The sequence below is a fragment of the Phalacrocorax carbo genome, chromosome 1 (assembly GCF_963921805.1).
Source record: "Phalacrocorax carbo chromosome 1, bPhaCar2.1, whole genome shotgun sequence".
Classification (NCBI taxonomy): domain Eukaryota; kingdom Metazoa; phylum Chordata; class Aves; order Suliformes; family Phalacrocoracidae; genus Phalacrocorax; species Phalacrocorax carbo.
In genome coordinates, this window is record NC_087513.1 from 56,616,450 (window position 1) to 56,633,851 (window position 17,402).

The window sequence follows — 17,402 nt, forward strand, 5'->3', positions numbered from 1 at the left end:
CTGGTAGCCAAGGGAGATAAGCTCTTAACATGTTTTTCAAAGTTTTCTAGTCTCTTTAGAGTTTATATGCCTTGTTAATTATTCTCATTTTACTTCACCCATTAATAATCTGCTTTTGGTGGAGCTCTCTCAAAAATTTGACAATGGGTTCTTTCTGCTGATACTCTCTCTGGTTGGCAGCTTTATTTAGGTCAGCTACACTGAATTGGACTTTACCAAGAACCTATTTCCTGGATTATTTTTCTCCCACTGGGACTAACAAAAGATAAGAACATTTTTCTTGCTGGGTCTGATTTGTTTTTCAGCGTTTTTCACTTGCCTTTTCTTTCTTTCCCAAGAACGATAAATCACCACTTCCTTGGTGACTGCCGAGGTTCCGCATGTTGTGAAAAAGGCAGGCATCTTGTTTAATATCAACTTGCCTGAGCAGTGATTATGCAGCAGTGTCTCCTTCACAGGGTTTGGATCATTTTTAATGTGCATTTGCAGTATATTTGTATCACATCTGGGCATTCACTCAGCAATGATTTGAAAACCTATTCATTTTCCTTATTTCATCCAAAAGAAACTGGAACAGAGAACAGACTATTTGACAGCCACAACTTTATTCTCTGCATACTGTAAAGTAACAGCTTAACCTGTTGGATGAGGCATTCCACTAGCAAGTCAGAGTTGTGTACACAGTGATCCTGATCACCCCATGATCTCAGGGAAAGAACTTCTGCCACCAAACCAGAAAAACCTCTTCTCTCCAACCCCTCCCCAATTCAGTTTTACAAAAGGAACCAGTGAGGGATATTCATTGTTATCCAAAACAGTGGATATTAATTTAGTTGAAGGGCCTGACCTGCTCTAATCAAGATGTCTAACAGAAGTGTAGCTACCTCAGAGAGCAGCTTGAAAATGGGACTATTTGTTGTTATGGGGTGCAGAAAGAGGAGCAGCACTATCAGAAGAAGCAAAGAAAGTAGCTTCTCACCCTCCCATACCTTCACCACTGTTTTGTTTGTACAAAAGCTTACCAGATTCTTTTCCTTCATGTTGTATATCCGTACAGTCCACACCCACAGAAAGTACTAGGGGGGTAAGCTAGAAGCTATTCAGAAACATCAAGGTTGCCTTGTATCTCAACTTAAGACCCTCTCACTTTCCTTCCCTACCTGAAGGATTAATGTGATTACCAATTATCATTTAATTCACCTGGGTGTTCCTTCTGCCTCTGAAAGAGAGGTGAAATGGAGCCTGAAGAGACTGTGAGTGCTACCAGATCCAAAAGGAAGGGGTAGGGCTACCTGAATACTGAAGCCTGACTTGCCAGAGGTGCATTTCCACAGAACAAACCTAATTGCAGGAAGTTATCAATACTTAGCCAAAGAAGTGACAGGGCAGGGAGGATCCAGCAAGGTCTCAATGAACAGTCCAGGATTTTTTCTCCCTTCCCTTCATAGATGTGAAAAAAACCAGGGGGAAAAATTCATATCCTCTTCAAAGCGTTCCCTTTCATACCAATGTTTCAAAAGATCAATTGCCAATAAATTAAGACAAAACCAAAACCACTGTATGTCCTGAGGGCAAGGGAAGATGCACTCCTTCTCTGTCCCTGTCATGTCAGAAAAGCAGCTCCACTATGGCCCTCTGGGGCATACTGTGCCCTCACAGGGGCACTGGCGTGACGTAGTTGGCAGGGAAGAGACCCAGTTCCCCACGGAGACGTCCTTTCCACCATGATGGGTTGGAGCTGTCCAGGACCTCTAAGATGTCTCCACTGCGGAAGCCCAGCTCGTCGTGCTCCATAGCATCAAAGTCGTACAAGGCACGGACCCATAGCGTTCGCTGGAAAATAGATAGAGACAGGCAGGGAACAATGAGCCAGAACTCTTAAAGATCATCTTCCTGTCACCCCGCTTATGCTCCAGTACATATGTTTGCTAAAAGAGGACAAGCAATGCTGAAAAGGAGACCATCTTGCAATTAAACCAGGAAGTGGCCAAGATGCCAGGAAGGAGGGACTAATTTACTGGAACACCTAGGGGATGGTGCTTGGGTTCTCAGCGGCCTCAGTGAATTCATGGGTATTTGCACCATAAGGTGAAAAGCCAGACTGAGAGCAGGCCCTTAGGAAACAGCATTCACATGGCTGTCTCCTCTGCCCTTTAAGATCAGCTGTGGTCACCATGTTTGAAACCAGTTGTGGGAGCACAGAGAAGGGCTCCTGCTTGAGTACTGCTGGGCTCTACACTATAAGCAAAGAGCTCTAGGGAGGTGAGCTGGTGCTGGTATGGATATAGAAATTTGTCCTTGGCCAGCAGACAACTATGGGGGGGACATCAAGAGAGCCAGCACACAAGCAAGTCTAGTGAACATTGTGAAAAATGGTACTTGCTCTTTCAGGCACTTCTGGGGCATAGGCGAGGGTCTTAAATCTTCTTTGGACTCTCACCAAGGTCAGTCCCCTGAGATCAAAAGGATGTAGGAACTGTTCAGGTGTATCAGTTTATTTTGGGTTTGCACTTTAATGAGCACTATGGTCAGATTTTTTCCTTAGGAGAACTTAATCATAAGAGACTTTGCAGTCAGTCTCCCATTTTGACTGGAAATCAGATTTTAAAGGACATAGCATGGGCTTCTTTTCTGATAAATTGTTGGCACCCACACCATGGGGCATGAACAATTTGGGAGGTATATTTTGCAGGTACAGATGGAGCGATCTGTTTGAAGACAGACTAGTTTTTGCCAAATCTTCCATTCATAGTCCTGCCTAGACATGGCTCCTAGTTATTTGGCTGGACATACAGACCTTCCTATAATTGGATTTGTGGCTTCTAGATCACTGATAGGGTGTGGCAGGCAAGGGCGTGTTGTTACTCATTGCCACAGCCTCTGAGAGATAAAAACCAGTGTATTTTGAGCTGGATTATAATAAAGATTTGGGGCTTTTGCCAAAACAAGACATATCCTTGTTTCCTAGTTTGTTTCAAATTTCCTAATCCAACCTGTTCTCTTTCTCTCACACTTGAGAAAGGTCTGCCGCTCTTCACTTCTTTCTCTGGTTCTTCTGGGCTAATCTTTACATTTTTTTAAGGAAGAGGAGCGTGCTTTAGGTCACAATCCTAGGAGCTGATGGAGAAATACTTTGGAGTTGGCAGTGGAATGATGGGCTGAGGCAGAGAAAGACACCATGCTCTATGCAGGCATTCACATAGTGGGAATTTGCAGAGCAGGTGGTTATTTAAGGCCAACTTCCAGGTATGGATCTAGGTAGGGAAGCAGTCGGAGATGTCTGCAGAGGCATATCTGGAGCATGCCCGCATCCACTCTGCTAAGAGGCTCTGACAGATATGGGTGACAGGTTGGTGAGTCCCATTTTGATGGCATAGTAGGTCCAAGAGAATGTGCCAGGTGCAGAGAAGTAGAAGTGAGTGATGACAGGTCTCCTCAGGACTGAAGCAAAAAGTAGTGTAAGAGACAGTGTGGCTACAAGTGCATTGCAAGACAGAAGGAGCACTATAGCATGGCACGGTATCATGAGGCAAATGTCCATAGGACTTAGAAAGAGTACTGTACATCTAGCTACTGTGCTTAGGAAGGCCTGGCTGTGGTGGCAAAGGTATTTGATAGTTCCTTGCATCAGTGGACACAAAGCTCTTCTAGGAAAGATCATTAGGTTTTCAGAAATGTCTTCTGCTGGACTGGAACCATGCTTGATCCAAAGCCATGGGTGAGCTTGGGCTCATTGACAGTTCCAGATGCCTATTTTGTTGAGTTCATGCTAAGTTCCCTCTTCTACTAAGTCTGCATGTTAATTAAGACTGGCCTTGAGAGTCTTGAGTCCTAGAACTATGCTCATGTAACACTGTAGTCCTACCCTCAGTGTGCCTCAGAAGCAGATTCAAGTGGATGGGATGGAGTCCTGAGACTCAGAAACATCTTCTAAGACATGTCCCAACAGGCTTAATACACTGTTCCTCTGTGCAGGTGACACTGCCCAGACTGCTTGGACATTGCCAAGGGACCCACTGTGTTGGGCAGATGTGGCCTTCTAGGTACATCACCTACCGGTGTCTGCTGGTGCAGTGGGTCTGTGTGTCTCCGTTGCATAGCTACTGCACTTCCTTGGCCATGATCCCTTAGTCCATGCAGCCCATCTTTCCTGTCCAGACTCCCACCATATCTATCCTAGAAAGAAAACAACAAGAGAAAAATCATGTATATGCTGAGATGTATAAATCAGGGGTTTAAGAGTCATTGGTGGTCAGGGAGTCAATGTCCAACCCTTAAGTAAATCATCTTACATGTCTGCTTCCAGTACAGCTCCTGTGCTGCAGTCCTGCAAGCAATGCCCCTCATGGAAAAGGTCACCTTAGACTGTTCTATTTTGGATTTTTCTTAGAAGTTGAAAGTTGACTGTCCTCAGCTGTGTTCCACAGCTGTTGGGAAAAGTGGTCAGAGAGGGGCTTTTTTGGCCTCTAGAACTTTTGGAGAAAACCTAAGGCTGGTCTAACTCATGGGTGAAAAGCCACGTTTGCCAAGAGGACTTCTGCCAATCTGGAGTTATTATGTCCCAGTTCTGCCCACTCCTGGCTCTTCCTCTGTCCCATACGCTGATGGAATGGCAGCGATGCTGATGCAGCTGACTGTATAACTGGAGGACTCGCTACTTTACTTTTCTTGGGCTGCTCCGTGCTGTAAAAGGCAGGGAGCAAGCCTGAGAATCTAGTAGCCCAATTAACCAAAGAGGAAAGAGACAAAATTGGGTTCAAAGAAAAGAAGCCATATGACCACACATCTGAAGTCATATCAGCACAAATCGGCCCAGACAGATGGAGAAAGGAACTAGGCAACATCTAGGGAGCGAGTTCTCTTTTGTCTGCACAGCTGAGAGGTGCTGAGTGTCATCATCCCTCCAGGCCCTTAGTGCATGTACTAAGCTTTTTTTTTGTAATAACGGTGTGACAGAATCTGTTATCACGTTAGCTCAGGTTGCAGCAGTGCTTCAGTGACACAGGGTCTGATCAGCTGTGTCAACAAAGGGGAGAAAGAACAACAGCTTGTGCTTGCTATTGCTTGTAAACAGCTTTTGTCCTCTCCCTCTTGCTGCTTCCTTTCTTGCACCTACTATTCCAAAAGCCCCCTTGGTCTCACTTGCACCTTTGTCAGCCTAAAAGTTTGCTGACACTGCCTGAGACTGGAGCACAATTTGCACCTCACCTGTCCCTGCCAGAAATTTGGCTTTGCAACTGCAAGACTTACTACATGGATACTTCACTCCTATGAGTGTTTCTACTCTGTAACAAATGTGACTCATGCATAGACTGTCCTCCAGAGAGTGCAGGCCCTCAGCTTTGTCAGAAGCTGTATTATTCTATCAGCAGTCCCCTGACTGGCAACACTGCTTGTCTGATGAGGGAGTAGCCATTTCATGATTGTCCCTGGCCTTGCTATATGGGAGCTTTCATACCTCAAGGGACATGGCTTTGGATTTCTTCCCTTCAGCAGAACAAGTCCTCTTCTTGGATGATGCTACACTGTCTCTAGCCAGAGACATGAGCCAACCCCAGGAAAACTATTTCCCTTCAAATTAATCCGGAAGAACTCTGAAGACACCACCAAGTACTGCTGTTGTCCTCTCCATTCCTACGCAAGCAAAGGAGTAAAGAAACCTCACACATCAGGGATGCAACATGATGAAAGAATGCAGAGAGGGCAGAGATTAGGGAGGAGGAGGAGGAATGTTCTGAAGGAAACCAAACTCTCCTAGGGTTACCATAGTCATTTCTCATCCCTGTATTGTGTTTTGTAGTGCTGAATGTCAGCAGCATATAACTCAGAAAAAAAAACCAGGCAGCAAGGTTTCATTTGTCCTCCAGACTAGAAATGAGTTCCTGAAACCCATACATGCGTGCAAGATTTGGGAGTGTTTTTCTGCACTCTCACTGGATCATACTTTATGTCTTTTCCTAAGCAAAGCAAGAACACGACACCATTCCTCCTTTTCCAGTTTTTGGGATGAACCCCCAAAAACACCCTAGGAGTACTCCCAGGTTCCCAGTGAAAGGGCCACTGTACACTGACTTCTATTTTTTGCTGGTTTGTCAATCAGTCATGGATCACAGAACTAAATAAAAGCCCACATATTTATTACACATCAAAAGAGCTCTCCAGGCTGACACCATCATCGCTGCTACTCCCATACAAAGACCTGACTCCTAAAGCAGGTTCAGGGTGGCAGATTTCTGACAAAGTGACTGTTCACTCACTACCAGGAAATTAAGGCCAATGTTTAATGTGCCTGAGCTTGACATCCCCTCATTCCTGGTAGTACCTGTTGCTGCTGCAGTATGGGGATAGGATGCTCTACGTATCTCTTGGCTATAGAAGAATGATCATCTCCAGCTGCTCCACCCAGGTGGAATCCTTCCCGGCCCATCCTTTCCAAGCTCCCACCACGCCTCTCCTGATGAAAGAAAGATCACAAAAGTGAGATTAGGTTTTACTTCCCACCACATCCTTGACTGAAGCCTAGCAATCATTGCACATTGATTGCTATGACTACCCTGTACCTTGGAGGTTCTTCCAAAGAAAAGCTCCTGCCCCTCCAAATAGAAGGTGTCATGGTTTTAGCTAGGATAGAGTTAATTTTCTTCACTGTAGCTGGTATAATGCTGTGTTTTGGATTTAGTATGAAAACAATGTTGATAACATACTGATGTTTTAGTTGTTGCTAAGTAGCACTTACACTAGTCAAGGACTTTTTGAGCTTCCCATTCTCTGCCAGGTGCACAAGAAGGTGGGAGGGGAGGGGGCACAGCCAAGACAGCTGATCCAAACTGGCCAAAGGGATATTCCATACCATAGAACATCATGCCCAGTATATTAAGCAGGGTGAGTTGGCTGTGGGAAGGAACGATCATGGCTCGGGGACTGGTGGCGTCAGTTGGCAGGTGGTGAGTGGTTGCATCACTTGTTTTTTTTTTCCCTGGGTTTCATTTCTCTCTCTCATGATTTTCCTTTTCATTATATTATCATTATTATTATTAACATCATCATTACCATTATTACTATTACTATTTGATTTTAATTATTGAACTGTTCTTATCTCAACCCATGAGTTTTCTTGCTTTTCCTCTTCCGATTCTCTCCCCCATCCCACTGGGGCGGGGGCAGTGAGTGAGCAGCTGTGTGGTGCTTAGTTGCTGACTGGGGCTAAACCATGACAAAGGACAAATCAGAAATCCTGTATTTTAGATCTTTGTCATAGACATTCCCCGCCTGAAGAGTGGGTAGTAATGGGAGGTGCTGGGCTGAAAATGTGGCCACTGATGTGGCCAGTTGCAGTACAGGAGCCAAGCTCTTTTTTAAAATACTGCCCTTAGAGTTCATTTGTCTCTGCACTGAAATCTGTGTATTACTGTCATTTTATCATATGGCTGTAGCATCTAGAAATTTGAATTGTGAACAGAAACCCCACTGTGATGAGTGCTAAACATACCCTGCTGAGCCCATCACCATAACAAATGTACAGAGTGTTTGCCAAAGCAAACTTGACTCCTGTTCTTTCATTTGCCTGTCTGCATCTTGGAGAAAAGGCTGTTCTCTTTCCCTTCCTGCTCACAGTCAGCCCAAACAGGTTGTTTTACTGATATACATGCATACAGTCTTCCTTTCTCCTTCCCCAGACAATTCTTTGCTGTGATCCATCTCGTAGGTCCCATAGCCTCTGTTTTATACCTTACTAATGCATTTTTAAAGCTCTGCCTAAGTGGTCTAAAAGTAGACAACACAAGCCCCTTCTTCAGACTGAAAAATATATAATCTCTCTTTTGGAGCCAACAAGAATGGCCCACGTGCAGCCTATAAAGCTTTACTGCTGCAGGGAGGAAGTCACATACATTCTGCCTTGCCTCTGCCTGCATATCCTGGTAATTTAATATCAGAATCCATTTCCCAGCAAAGCAGGACTTTGGTTACTGCAGTGACCAGGCATGTTCACTCCCAGTACTGTGTGTGCAATGCATATCAGTCTCTACCATGTCATTTGCTTGTTTTCCTCAAACACAACAAGGCATTCATTGGACTGGGATCTCCCTGCCTTCTCAAACATCTCCTGCATCTTCCCTGAATGCACAGCTTGTTCCCATATCTGCTATGTTCTTCTCAGCGGTATTTGTCAGTTCCTACTAGACACTGCTCCAGGTTCCGCACTTGGTTCCTCCACTCTCCTTACTGTGTTCACTCAGTAACAGAAAATGGATGATTCTTCAGAGCAGATAAACTTTCAACTGTAATAACAGCTGCACTCTGGGTGCATTCAAGGACACAAGGAAACCAGACTCAAATTCTTCTCAGACACAACCTACCCAGTCAGCTGTGTACCTGCCCTTATGAAACCCAGGCATTTCAATAAGGTAAGTCCTGCTTCCCATGGATGTGTAAGGCATCTTAGAATGCCAGCTCTGGGACCTTAGCACAGCTTTAGCAAAGCACCTCTGTGCAGATTTGCAGCACTGCCTATTGCTATCCAAAACAGAATCAGAAAATTCTGCTCAGTTATGTAACTGTACATACCACTGAATCCACGAAAAATCTATATTGCAGGGCCCACCAGTGTAGTGATGTTATTGTGTTTCCAAGGACAGACTCTCTCCCCATCCTCCCAAGACATTCTCATGAGCTGAATTCCTTTCACAGAAAGGTTTCTTACTGAGAAACTCGTAAGGATAGTTTGTGTTTACCTTCTCTTCTCGGCTGTTGTCCCTCAGGAAGATCTGCTTCTGCCTGGAGATGGAAGTTGTCTTGTAGTAGTCCACCAGCTTGTTTAGTGAGTGGAACTTCTCTGTCCACAGGTAATAGTTACCCTTGGAATCCCTCATCACTTTGAAGTGTTGCACATCATCTTCATGCCTGGATTCAGTTGGAAAAGTAAGAGGTGTCATGGTCTTAGCTGAGATAGAGTTAATTTTCTTCACTGCAGCTGGTGTAGTGCTGTGCTTTGGACTTAGTATGAAAACAATGTTGATCACACACTGATGTTTTGGTTGTTGCTGGGTAGCGCTTCTACTAGTCAAGGACTTTTTGAGCTTCCCATGCTCTGCCAGGTGCACAAGAAGGTGGGAGGGGAGGGGGCACAGCTAAGAGAGTGGATTAAAACTGGCCAAAGGGATATTCCATACCATGTAATGTCATGCCCAGTATGTTAACTGGGAGGAGCTGGCTGGGGGAGGGAAGCAGCAATTGCGGCTCAGGGACTGGCAGTGTCGGTCAGCAGGTGGTGAGCGGTTGTATCATTTGTGTTTTCTTGTTTTTCCCCTTTTCCCTTTTCCTTTTTATTATATTATCATTATTGTTATTACTATAATAATAATAATTATTATTATTATCATTGTTATTTTATTTTAATTATTAAACTGTTCTTAACCCACAAGTTTTTTTTTGCTTTTGCTCTTCCGATTCTCTCCCCGTCCCACAGGGGAGGGGGAGTGAGCGAGTGGCTGTGTGGTGTTTAGTTGCCGACTGAGGCTGAACCACAACAGAGATCATCAACCAGATTGCACTTTTATCTTTTTTAAAAAGTCTTTTCCAGAAGGGTACCAAAGCTTCTTGCTTGGTCAAATCTAGACGTAGAAAGTAGAGCAATGGCAGTCCTTGCGTGTACTGGACCTCGATGTGGCTCTGTACTTCAAAAGCCTCATTGACTTACAAACATGGCACATGCAAGGGCTGCCCAGTCACAAAGCACTATCAGAATGAAGGACAGGGTTTTAAAGCCTCTCATTTGAAATAATGGCCAGAGGAGCTTTCAGGGCCACAAATAGCTAATAGCTTTATTTCATACTTTGTAGGGGAGACAGAGGTGCAGTTGTAGCCTACCCACTAGCCTCCCTAGGGTCCTGTTAACATCCAGTCTACGTTGACTATAAGAGATATATTATACCTTTTCAGACCGTGGGCGTCACCACTACATGCAGACATAGTCACATGAAGCCCTACACTGAGTTTTATAACTGTATAATATCTAGTGTAATATCATTTCTACTGGTCATTCTCCCTACCCAAAAGAAAAAAAAAAAAAAAAAGGAAGGAATTATTAGTCACTCTTACAAGCCAAATTAACAGCCTCAACCTTCTGCCCCTGCTTCCCCCTGCAACTCCCCTTCTCTTACCTCTTGTCTGATTTGGACAATTCCTCTTTGCACCAGATGTGATCTGGTTTTGGTACCCACCTTGCTCTGTGCAGCTCTAGGAACTTAAAACAGTCCTCTCAGAGGCTACATCTGCACAAATAAACTAAAAGGGGACCAGGCAGGGACAGAGTGCTATCCTGGAGTGCTACAGTCACACAAGGTGGTAAAGTTTTAGCATGGTTTTGGTCTAAACCAAAAAGTCCTCCCTTAGTGCTGAGCCATGGTTAGGGGGACAGAGTGGACCAGGAACTGTTCACAGTGAGCTGCTTGAATACAGCTGTTCTGTTCTGTGGCCTGAAGAACATTTAGCCATATGGATTTAAGCTCTGCCACATTGCTTGACCTCAGGGCCAGAGAAAGAGGCTGACTGTACTTAGTGTATTGGTGTTTATTGGTGTAGGTGTAACCAGAATGTTTTCCTGCATTCCTTCCAGACACTTTTTGACCTCCCTGAATCAGAAAGTGCACACTGCTTGGAAAAGACATTGGTAACGACTACTCTAATTTAAAGCAGATTATCAATTTTTTTGACTGAAAATTGGGAAACCAAGCATCATTTAAGAGCTCTGCTTTGAAGCAAACACTCTGAGAAGGGCTGGGCTACAATAAGTTGCTGAAATGCAACTGGGCTGCAAGCAACTAAAAGCAATTCCTATCCAATGGCTGTTCAGTGACCTGGGGGAAATAAGTTAACAGTGTAATAGTCATCTCTTAATGGGTAGTGGTGGGATTCTTCGATTCAGTAACCTGAGCTGTCAGGGAATGATAACAAATGACAGGCACATGTTTTGCACTGTGGGAGATGTCCCATGTAACACTCTGCTTTGCTGCAGCTCTTTCAGAGAAGCAGGTTACCAGGGGATGCAGCTTTGGAATGGGGTGTTCACAGTGTCACTTGAAAAAAGGCAGAAACATTTGTTCTCATTCACAACACAGCAGCACTGCCAGTGACTGCCAGCATGCAAACTTCCCAAGAGGCCACATCACATTAGGAATCCTGTCAAGAGAAGGCTAGGGACACCATTAAACAGGAAAGAAGCAGAAAAATGCTGTGAAGAAGCAGATACCTGACAGAGATGGAGAATTCACCATGAGAATTCTGACTGGCTCGGACAATGAAGGAGCCAACTCCTTTGCTCATAAGGATGTTCTCTGCTTCGTGGCGGGATATCCTCTCATCAAACCAGCTGTCAAGTGGGAAAAAATCATGGAGACATGAATAAGGAAGGTAAATTAAGGTAAGGAACAAAAAAGTTGAGGGTAGGGAGAACATGAATAAGCAGGGTGGAGGAAAGACAAAACAAAAGGATCAGAGGAGCCCACATGACTACTCCCAGTGGCCATGTACATGCTAAGGTATAGGGTTTTGTTGGATGCAGACCATTTTCTTTGAGCAGTAAAAACACGTAGATGCAAAGAGAACAATGTAAGCTTTGGCCTGCTAAGAAGCAACACTCAGCTGAAACTGTAATTACAGGCACAGTACAGTAAGATGTTAGTCAAAGAAATTTTTAATTACAAGTATGCATGTATGCATATATACACACAATTCTCTGACATACATCAAATTGCTTTTTGTAAACTGATAGAAAATTACTGGACTGTGATGGATATATTGCAAGAGACATACATAAAGTTTTAGCAGAAGAAAGCCATGAAAGTTTTAGTACTAATAAACAGGTTCCTGCAAGAGTTATAATACCAAAAAACTGCAGAGACAGAGAATACATAAGCACACTGATGTAAATTTAGATGGGCATAACAAACAATAGTGTAAGGCACTGGACTAATAATGAGAAAGTCATCCTAAGCAGTAAAATAATACAGTGTCAATAGGAATCTTTCAGTAGAGAAAAAAAGTCATCATGTACACTCATATATGTCCACTCCACAGCTAATAACATATACAATCTGCAGTCTTCTGCTTTTACATAATGCTTAATTGCCTGTATTGCATTAAAATTAAGGACTGATGGTTTCATAAGCTCTGTCATTTCCACTTTTGAGTTTCGTTATACTTGTCCTTACTATCATCACAGTTTACCTATGTGTCATTAGCAAAGGGAAATCAGACTTCAGTCAGCATTGCTAACCAGTCTCAATGATTACCTGACAAGAAAAAGTTGGGAAAAAGCAGCCCATCAAAAATGGGAGACAGCTTTCTTCCCTACATCTGGTTCTAGCATCTGGCCTGAACTGCTTCAAAGTGCAGACCTGCTACTCTTAGAGAAGCATCAAAGTGGAAATATTTCTTCACAGCTCTTGCACAGAGAAAGCATCATGAGAAAAATGTGTGTCAAAAAAAGAAACTGCTTTTTGATGTGATGCCACAGTCCTGTGAAGGAGTGAACAAGAACAACTGACTGGGAGATCTTGTCCCCCTGAGGCCCAAAAGCACAGGCCCATAGTTGCACAGCAAACTAATAATGTCCTTCACCTCAAGCCAAGCAGGCTGGCTTATGTCCAAAAAGGCCAGTAAGTGCCATCTCCAAAGGGTACAGTGGCACTTCTTTGTACCCACAAAATCTGTCTACACTCCTAGTTTGTCTGCTCAGAGCACCAGTGTGTTGCATCTAGCTGTACTGGGCTTGGTGCACGCTCTGCCTTTGTCTCCTGAAATGCTGCTGCTGCTTTTTTTCAAAAGAGGAGAATTAGAGGGGATTCACGGAGTGCTTCTGCCTTTCTGCCAACTGAAAGAAAAAGGTTGTAAAAATGCCATGCATTGTCATATTTATGGCACAGGGCTGGACAGCACATGTAACATGCATTCAAACATCTGTCAGTCCTTCCTGAAAGTGCAGTGCCATCTACTCAGTGGGAAGAGAGAAATGAAGGTATGCCTGTCCTCTGACAGATCTATGTTTGGGTGTGCAGTCACGAAGCGTGGAGAAGGGGCGTGTGTGTGTGTGTGTCTGCGTGTGTGTGGGAGCAGGATGGCATGTCTGGTCTATCATCTCTGTCAATCCATGAGTAACACCAGCTGTCACATTTCATGTAGCCTTGCACTGACCTCTAGTGTATCGAGAGAAACTCACACACACTTTGTGGGGGGAGGGAACGCAGATGGCAGCGTGGGGAAAACGGAGTTTATGTAGTTAAGAGTCAGGGGGAGGGGGGGATTTACATTTTTATAATTAACTGCCAGAGAGATCTCTTGCTCTTCCTTTTGCGCTCAGCCTCTGTCTCTGTTGCCAAGACTTCATCATGACTATTCTCCTTCTGTCCGAGGAGATCTAAATGCAGTTCCTGCCACATCCCAGTGACAACCCTCTGAGAAACAGTAACAAAGGAATCACTTGGGAGTGATAGAGAGCACTGAGAACCATTCAGCTCTGAAAGAACTAAGGATGCTTCAGGGTAGAAATAAGGTGTGCTGGCAGAACTGCATATAGCATTATGGCAATCCTTGCCAGCTTTAAATTTTAGTATGTGAAAACCAGTGCTTCCTCTGTCATGTCTTACTTTGTACATGCACACACACACACACACACACACACACACACGTTCTTGCCAGCAGTCTGTGGAAATGTGCAATGGTGGCGCGCACAGTTTCTGTGACACTTACGGGGGAACGTGAAAATCAATGAAGTTCTTAGGAACGTAGCCCTCTTGACTTCTGAGCTCAGCCTTGTACCACTCTTCCTGGGAGCTCAAAATCTGCAATGGAGAGATGGATGGAATAATCGTGTCTCCTGAGAAAGGTAAAAGTAACCAAGATTCTGGCAGAAACCTAGACTTCCTTGTAAGAATATCAGAGAACTCCGCAAATGCTCTACTTCCCACCCACAGTGAAACAAGGTTAGTGGTTGATGACCACTTCAGAGCAAACAAAGCAATAAAGAAGGCCGAGTAGAATTAGATGGATCGCTCATTAACTTCACCCCTTCACCTGAATGCCTCTCCAGGTGGCTGGGGATGCCATCTGCCTGTCTCTGATGTCTGTGAAATGGAGACATTCAGTCCTGAAGGACTTAATAGGGGTTTAAGGAGTTCTCTGCTGCTTTTAATAGTTGGTACTGGTGCATCTCAGTTTCACAAGGGAGGAAACAAAAATCAGTGAAAACTCCTCTGACAGGTACGAGTATGGAGGAACATACAGCTATATTTCTGGGTGTGTGAGTGTTATGACTGTACAGATATTACCATGTGGTCTCACATGTCATTCTGCAAGAGATTATTTAGTGGGTTGTCTTTAGCTGCCCTGAGCTTTGCCAAGGTAGATAAAAGAAAGAGGCAAAAAGTATTTTAAAGCCACTATTACACTTAAGAGATTTATAGCAGGAAGACAGTCCACAGCACATACTGGAGCAGCTTCAAGTGTGCTCACATTAATGTTGACTGTCCTTAGGGACTGCACTGCTGACCAAGGACTGCCCAAATTCACTGCTTTTTGGATGACGGCCCCTGATATAGCCTTAAGCTGGAGGAGAGAGGACAGGGATACACTCACATTGTGATTTCACTGCAAATGTTGTGGTCTTTGGTGTTTTGTTTGACATTCCAGCTCCTGGGACAGAATTCCACTTTATGAAATGGAACATATTTCTATTCTCTCTGGTTTTGGAGAGGAGCCTGAAAGCATGAGCCATGGCAGTTTTAAAAGAGAAAGCAAGTGGAAAAGACTTAATTGAAAATCTATTGTTAATAATAATACTTGTTTTGTAAGCCAATCTCATGTTTTTGGGAGCCTAATGCACATTCTAACTACTTGGTGTTGGCAACAGGATGTTACTGTCTCTGGGGCCAATTCTCCATTGCCTTGCCTGCCACGCAGGCCTTTTCTATGCATTTGGATACAGAAAGGTTGGGGAATAGAAAGATGTGGAGTTCCCTGCTTGAATAGTCACTGCTTCCCTCATCCCTGGGTGCCAGATTAAGGCTCTTTTTTTTTGCTGCTGTGGCCAAAGGAGATGATAGCTACTCCCTGCTCACACCCTGGCCCTGCTCTGTTGGCAGGAAGGTTTCCAGAAAAACCCACCTGCTGGTTCTTGATGCAGGGCTGGCAGGTTTCTCTCAGTGTGTCATCCTCTCACAGAAGGATGTGGGGGGGTGTGAGAGGGTGGATTTCCTCCTGTCACTGCTAGTTGAGGGCCTCATGTTTCCTGTTTTCTAATCTCTACATCAATACTGTTCATCTTATCTCCTTTATAAATCAGAAAAGACAGGCAGCAGGTTGTGCTGGCAGCAGGAGGGGGCTCATGACTGGTATGAATGTATGTGTGTGTATGCCAGAAGAGAGATGTTACTTAGGCTAATTTACTGTTACTATGGCTTGAGCGGCTAAGATGTTATTTTGTTTACCTTAAGGATGTTAAAGCAAGAGGCAGTCTGACTTTTCTGGTAGTGAAGTCTCTGTGACAACTAATAATAATGTGTAGTGTTATTTGACACTTTCAGCAGTAACTTCCAACGTACTTTGAAAGGAATCTCTAGTTTATACTGATTTTACAGAAAGGGAAACTGAGGAAGAGAAGGAAAAGTGATCTGGCCAACACCATCACCTCAGGCAGGGACTTGATGAAACCACAGTCCTCCAAGGAAGAAGGTATCAGGTAAAGATCACAGGATGGTATGGGCATGGGGACTGCTCTTGACCTAAGGAAGAATTAGGAACAAGAGTGTTCATCTACACTGAAAAGAGGCAGTGATTTCTCCAGAACCTTTTCATAGCTCTCTTGAAAAAAACCTGGCATTTGGTCTTAATGAGTTCTGGGAGCCACCAGCTTTGTCTAAGCTTCCAGAGTTAAAGGCCAGTAAAATAAAAATGGTGGTGATGGAAGAGGCAAGGATGAGACTCAAAATCTGGTTGTTAACTGGAACAGCTGCGACTGTACAGGGAGGTAGGAAAGGCTCCCTGGCCAAACAATGGTTTAGATCCTCTTGTTGTACCTCATCCCTTTGGACAGTGGAGGAGTTAAGGCCTTAGAAAGGAGTCATACTCAGGTGTTTTCAGGTGAAAGAGAACAGCTCCACTGGGGACTGAGAAGTGGATAAATAATTAGGGTGGAGCAGCATGTGACTTTGTCTGTGGGACTTTGGTAGGGTTAACAAGAACTATTCTACCATAACACATGTACATCAACTTTAAAGAGACTCTCATACGCTCTGTATTGTATATGATCAGCTCTACTTCTGCTGTTCCCTCACTGCTAAATTCCTGCAAGGGTGTACATAATATTATTAGCACAGGACCACTTACACTCTTCCATTATGTGTGTAACAGACTGTGTCATGGACTTTTCTATTTGCAACTGCCTAAAACCCCTGTGGCAACTAACAGTAATTATTTACAGTGAAAAGTTAGATATGAATTCTATAATGCATTATAACTATCTTTTAAGCAGTTTAAGACCTGGAAATAAGGAAGACAGCAATCTCTCTGGACCACGCTCATCCTGCCTGCCTTTAGACATAGTCATCCTAAATGTAGCCACCCTATTCTATCTACATAGTCAATGGAAACAGTCAGGACCCTCAAAATCTGTCCACCAAAGAACTAGATCTCTGCCCCAGCAAAGGTACCTATCCTTCCCTAGTGACTACAGGAGGACTGTGGGGAACTACATCCAAGTTCCCACAGAAATGGACACAGGCTCAAGTGACCTGGGAATTATTGGTTGACCTATATAACAAGCCTTATGGGAGACGAGTATCCTGCATTTGTATCCCAGTTCATAGACATCTGTCTTCATCTGTTTTGTCAAAGCAAATGGGAGCATAGAAAGATCTGGCAGCACTCTCAGAAATGCTGTTTAGTCAAGCCCGGGCTGCACTTACCTTCAGCATATCCCCAGCCTGGAAGCTTAACTCATCCTCTCCAGAAGCACTGAAATCAAACTTGGCGATGGCTTCCATGCTGTGTCTTGGTGGTAGAGCAAAGCTGGAAAAAGTATATGCTAGTCAACATCTATGTGCCACTGGGACTGCTGAGTCTAGCCTCTAGAAAGCTTATAGGCAATGCTGTGATTTGTACATGGATGAGCATACGCCAACCATTGGTAGACATTAGTTACTAGATATGGAAAGACATTAGCAGGTAGAAGAGATGGCACAGCCAAAAAGTTTCAATTAGCTCAAGTCAGTAGTTCAAACAACCCATTGTGTATGCTTATTCCAACAGATCTCTCTCTCTGCAGCAACCTCATGGAGAAGTTTGCACACAGCACCCAAATGAGCTGGTAGCAAGGAAGAACCTTCTGTATAGACCAACCACTCCTCTGT

General features: G+C 44.1%; 1 protein-coding gene across 2 annotated transcripts; it reads right to left on the minus strand.

Annotated features, from left to right (window-relative positions):
• Positions 1 to 616: 616 nt before the first annotated feature.
• GRAP2 (GRB2 related adaptor protein 2) lies at positions 617 to 17,040 on the minus strand. Of its 2 annotated transcripts, XM_064460223.1 has the most exons (7): positions 16,959 to 17,040; positions 13,747 to 13,838; positions 11,249 to 11,368; positions 8,733 to 8,901; positions 6,323 to 6,454; positions 4,057 to 4,176; positions 617 to 1,833 (listed from the first exon to the last, which is right to left on the minus strand). In XM_064460223.1, exons 1-7 carry the CDS (start codon positions 17,034 to 17,036, stop codon positions 1,654 to 1,656), a joined length of 891 nt encoding a protein of 296 aa, XP_064316293.1. In that variant the 5' UTR covers positions 17,037 to 17,040; the 3' UTR covers positions 617 to 1,653. The 2 variants fall into 2 exon arrangements, with proteins under 2 accessions (XP_064316293.1, XP_064316385.1); XM_064460315.1 differs by lacking the exons at positions 4,057 to 4,176; positions 6,323 to 6,454.
• Positions 17,041 to 17,402: the final 362 nt, after the last annotated feature.

Bases quoted from the DNA above. Each gene is read 5' to 3' on its own strand.
- GRAP2 (XM_064460223.1), bottom strand. From the start codon at position 17,036: ATGGAAGCCATCGCCAAGTTTGATTTCAGTGCTTCTGGAGAGGATGAG. The intron at 11,369-13,746 runs GTAAGTGTCACA...CCCACTTGACAG, and splicing joins ATTGATTTTCACGTTCCCCC to CTGGTTTGATGAGAGGATAT. The intron at 4,177-6,322 runs GTACTACCAGGA...TTTTCTTTCTAG, and splicing joins CCATACTGCAGCAGCAACAG to GATAGATATGGTGGGAGTCT.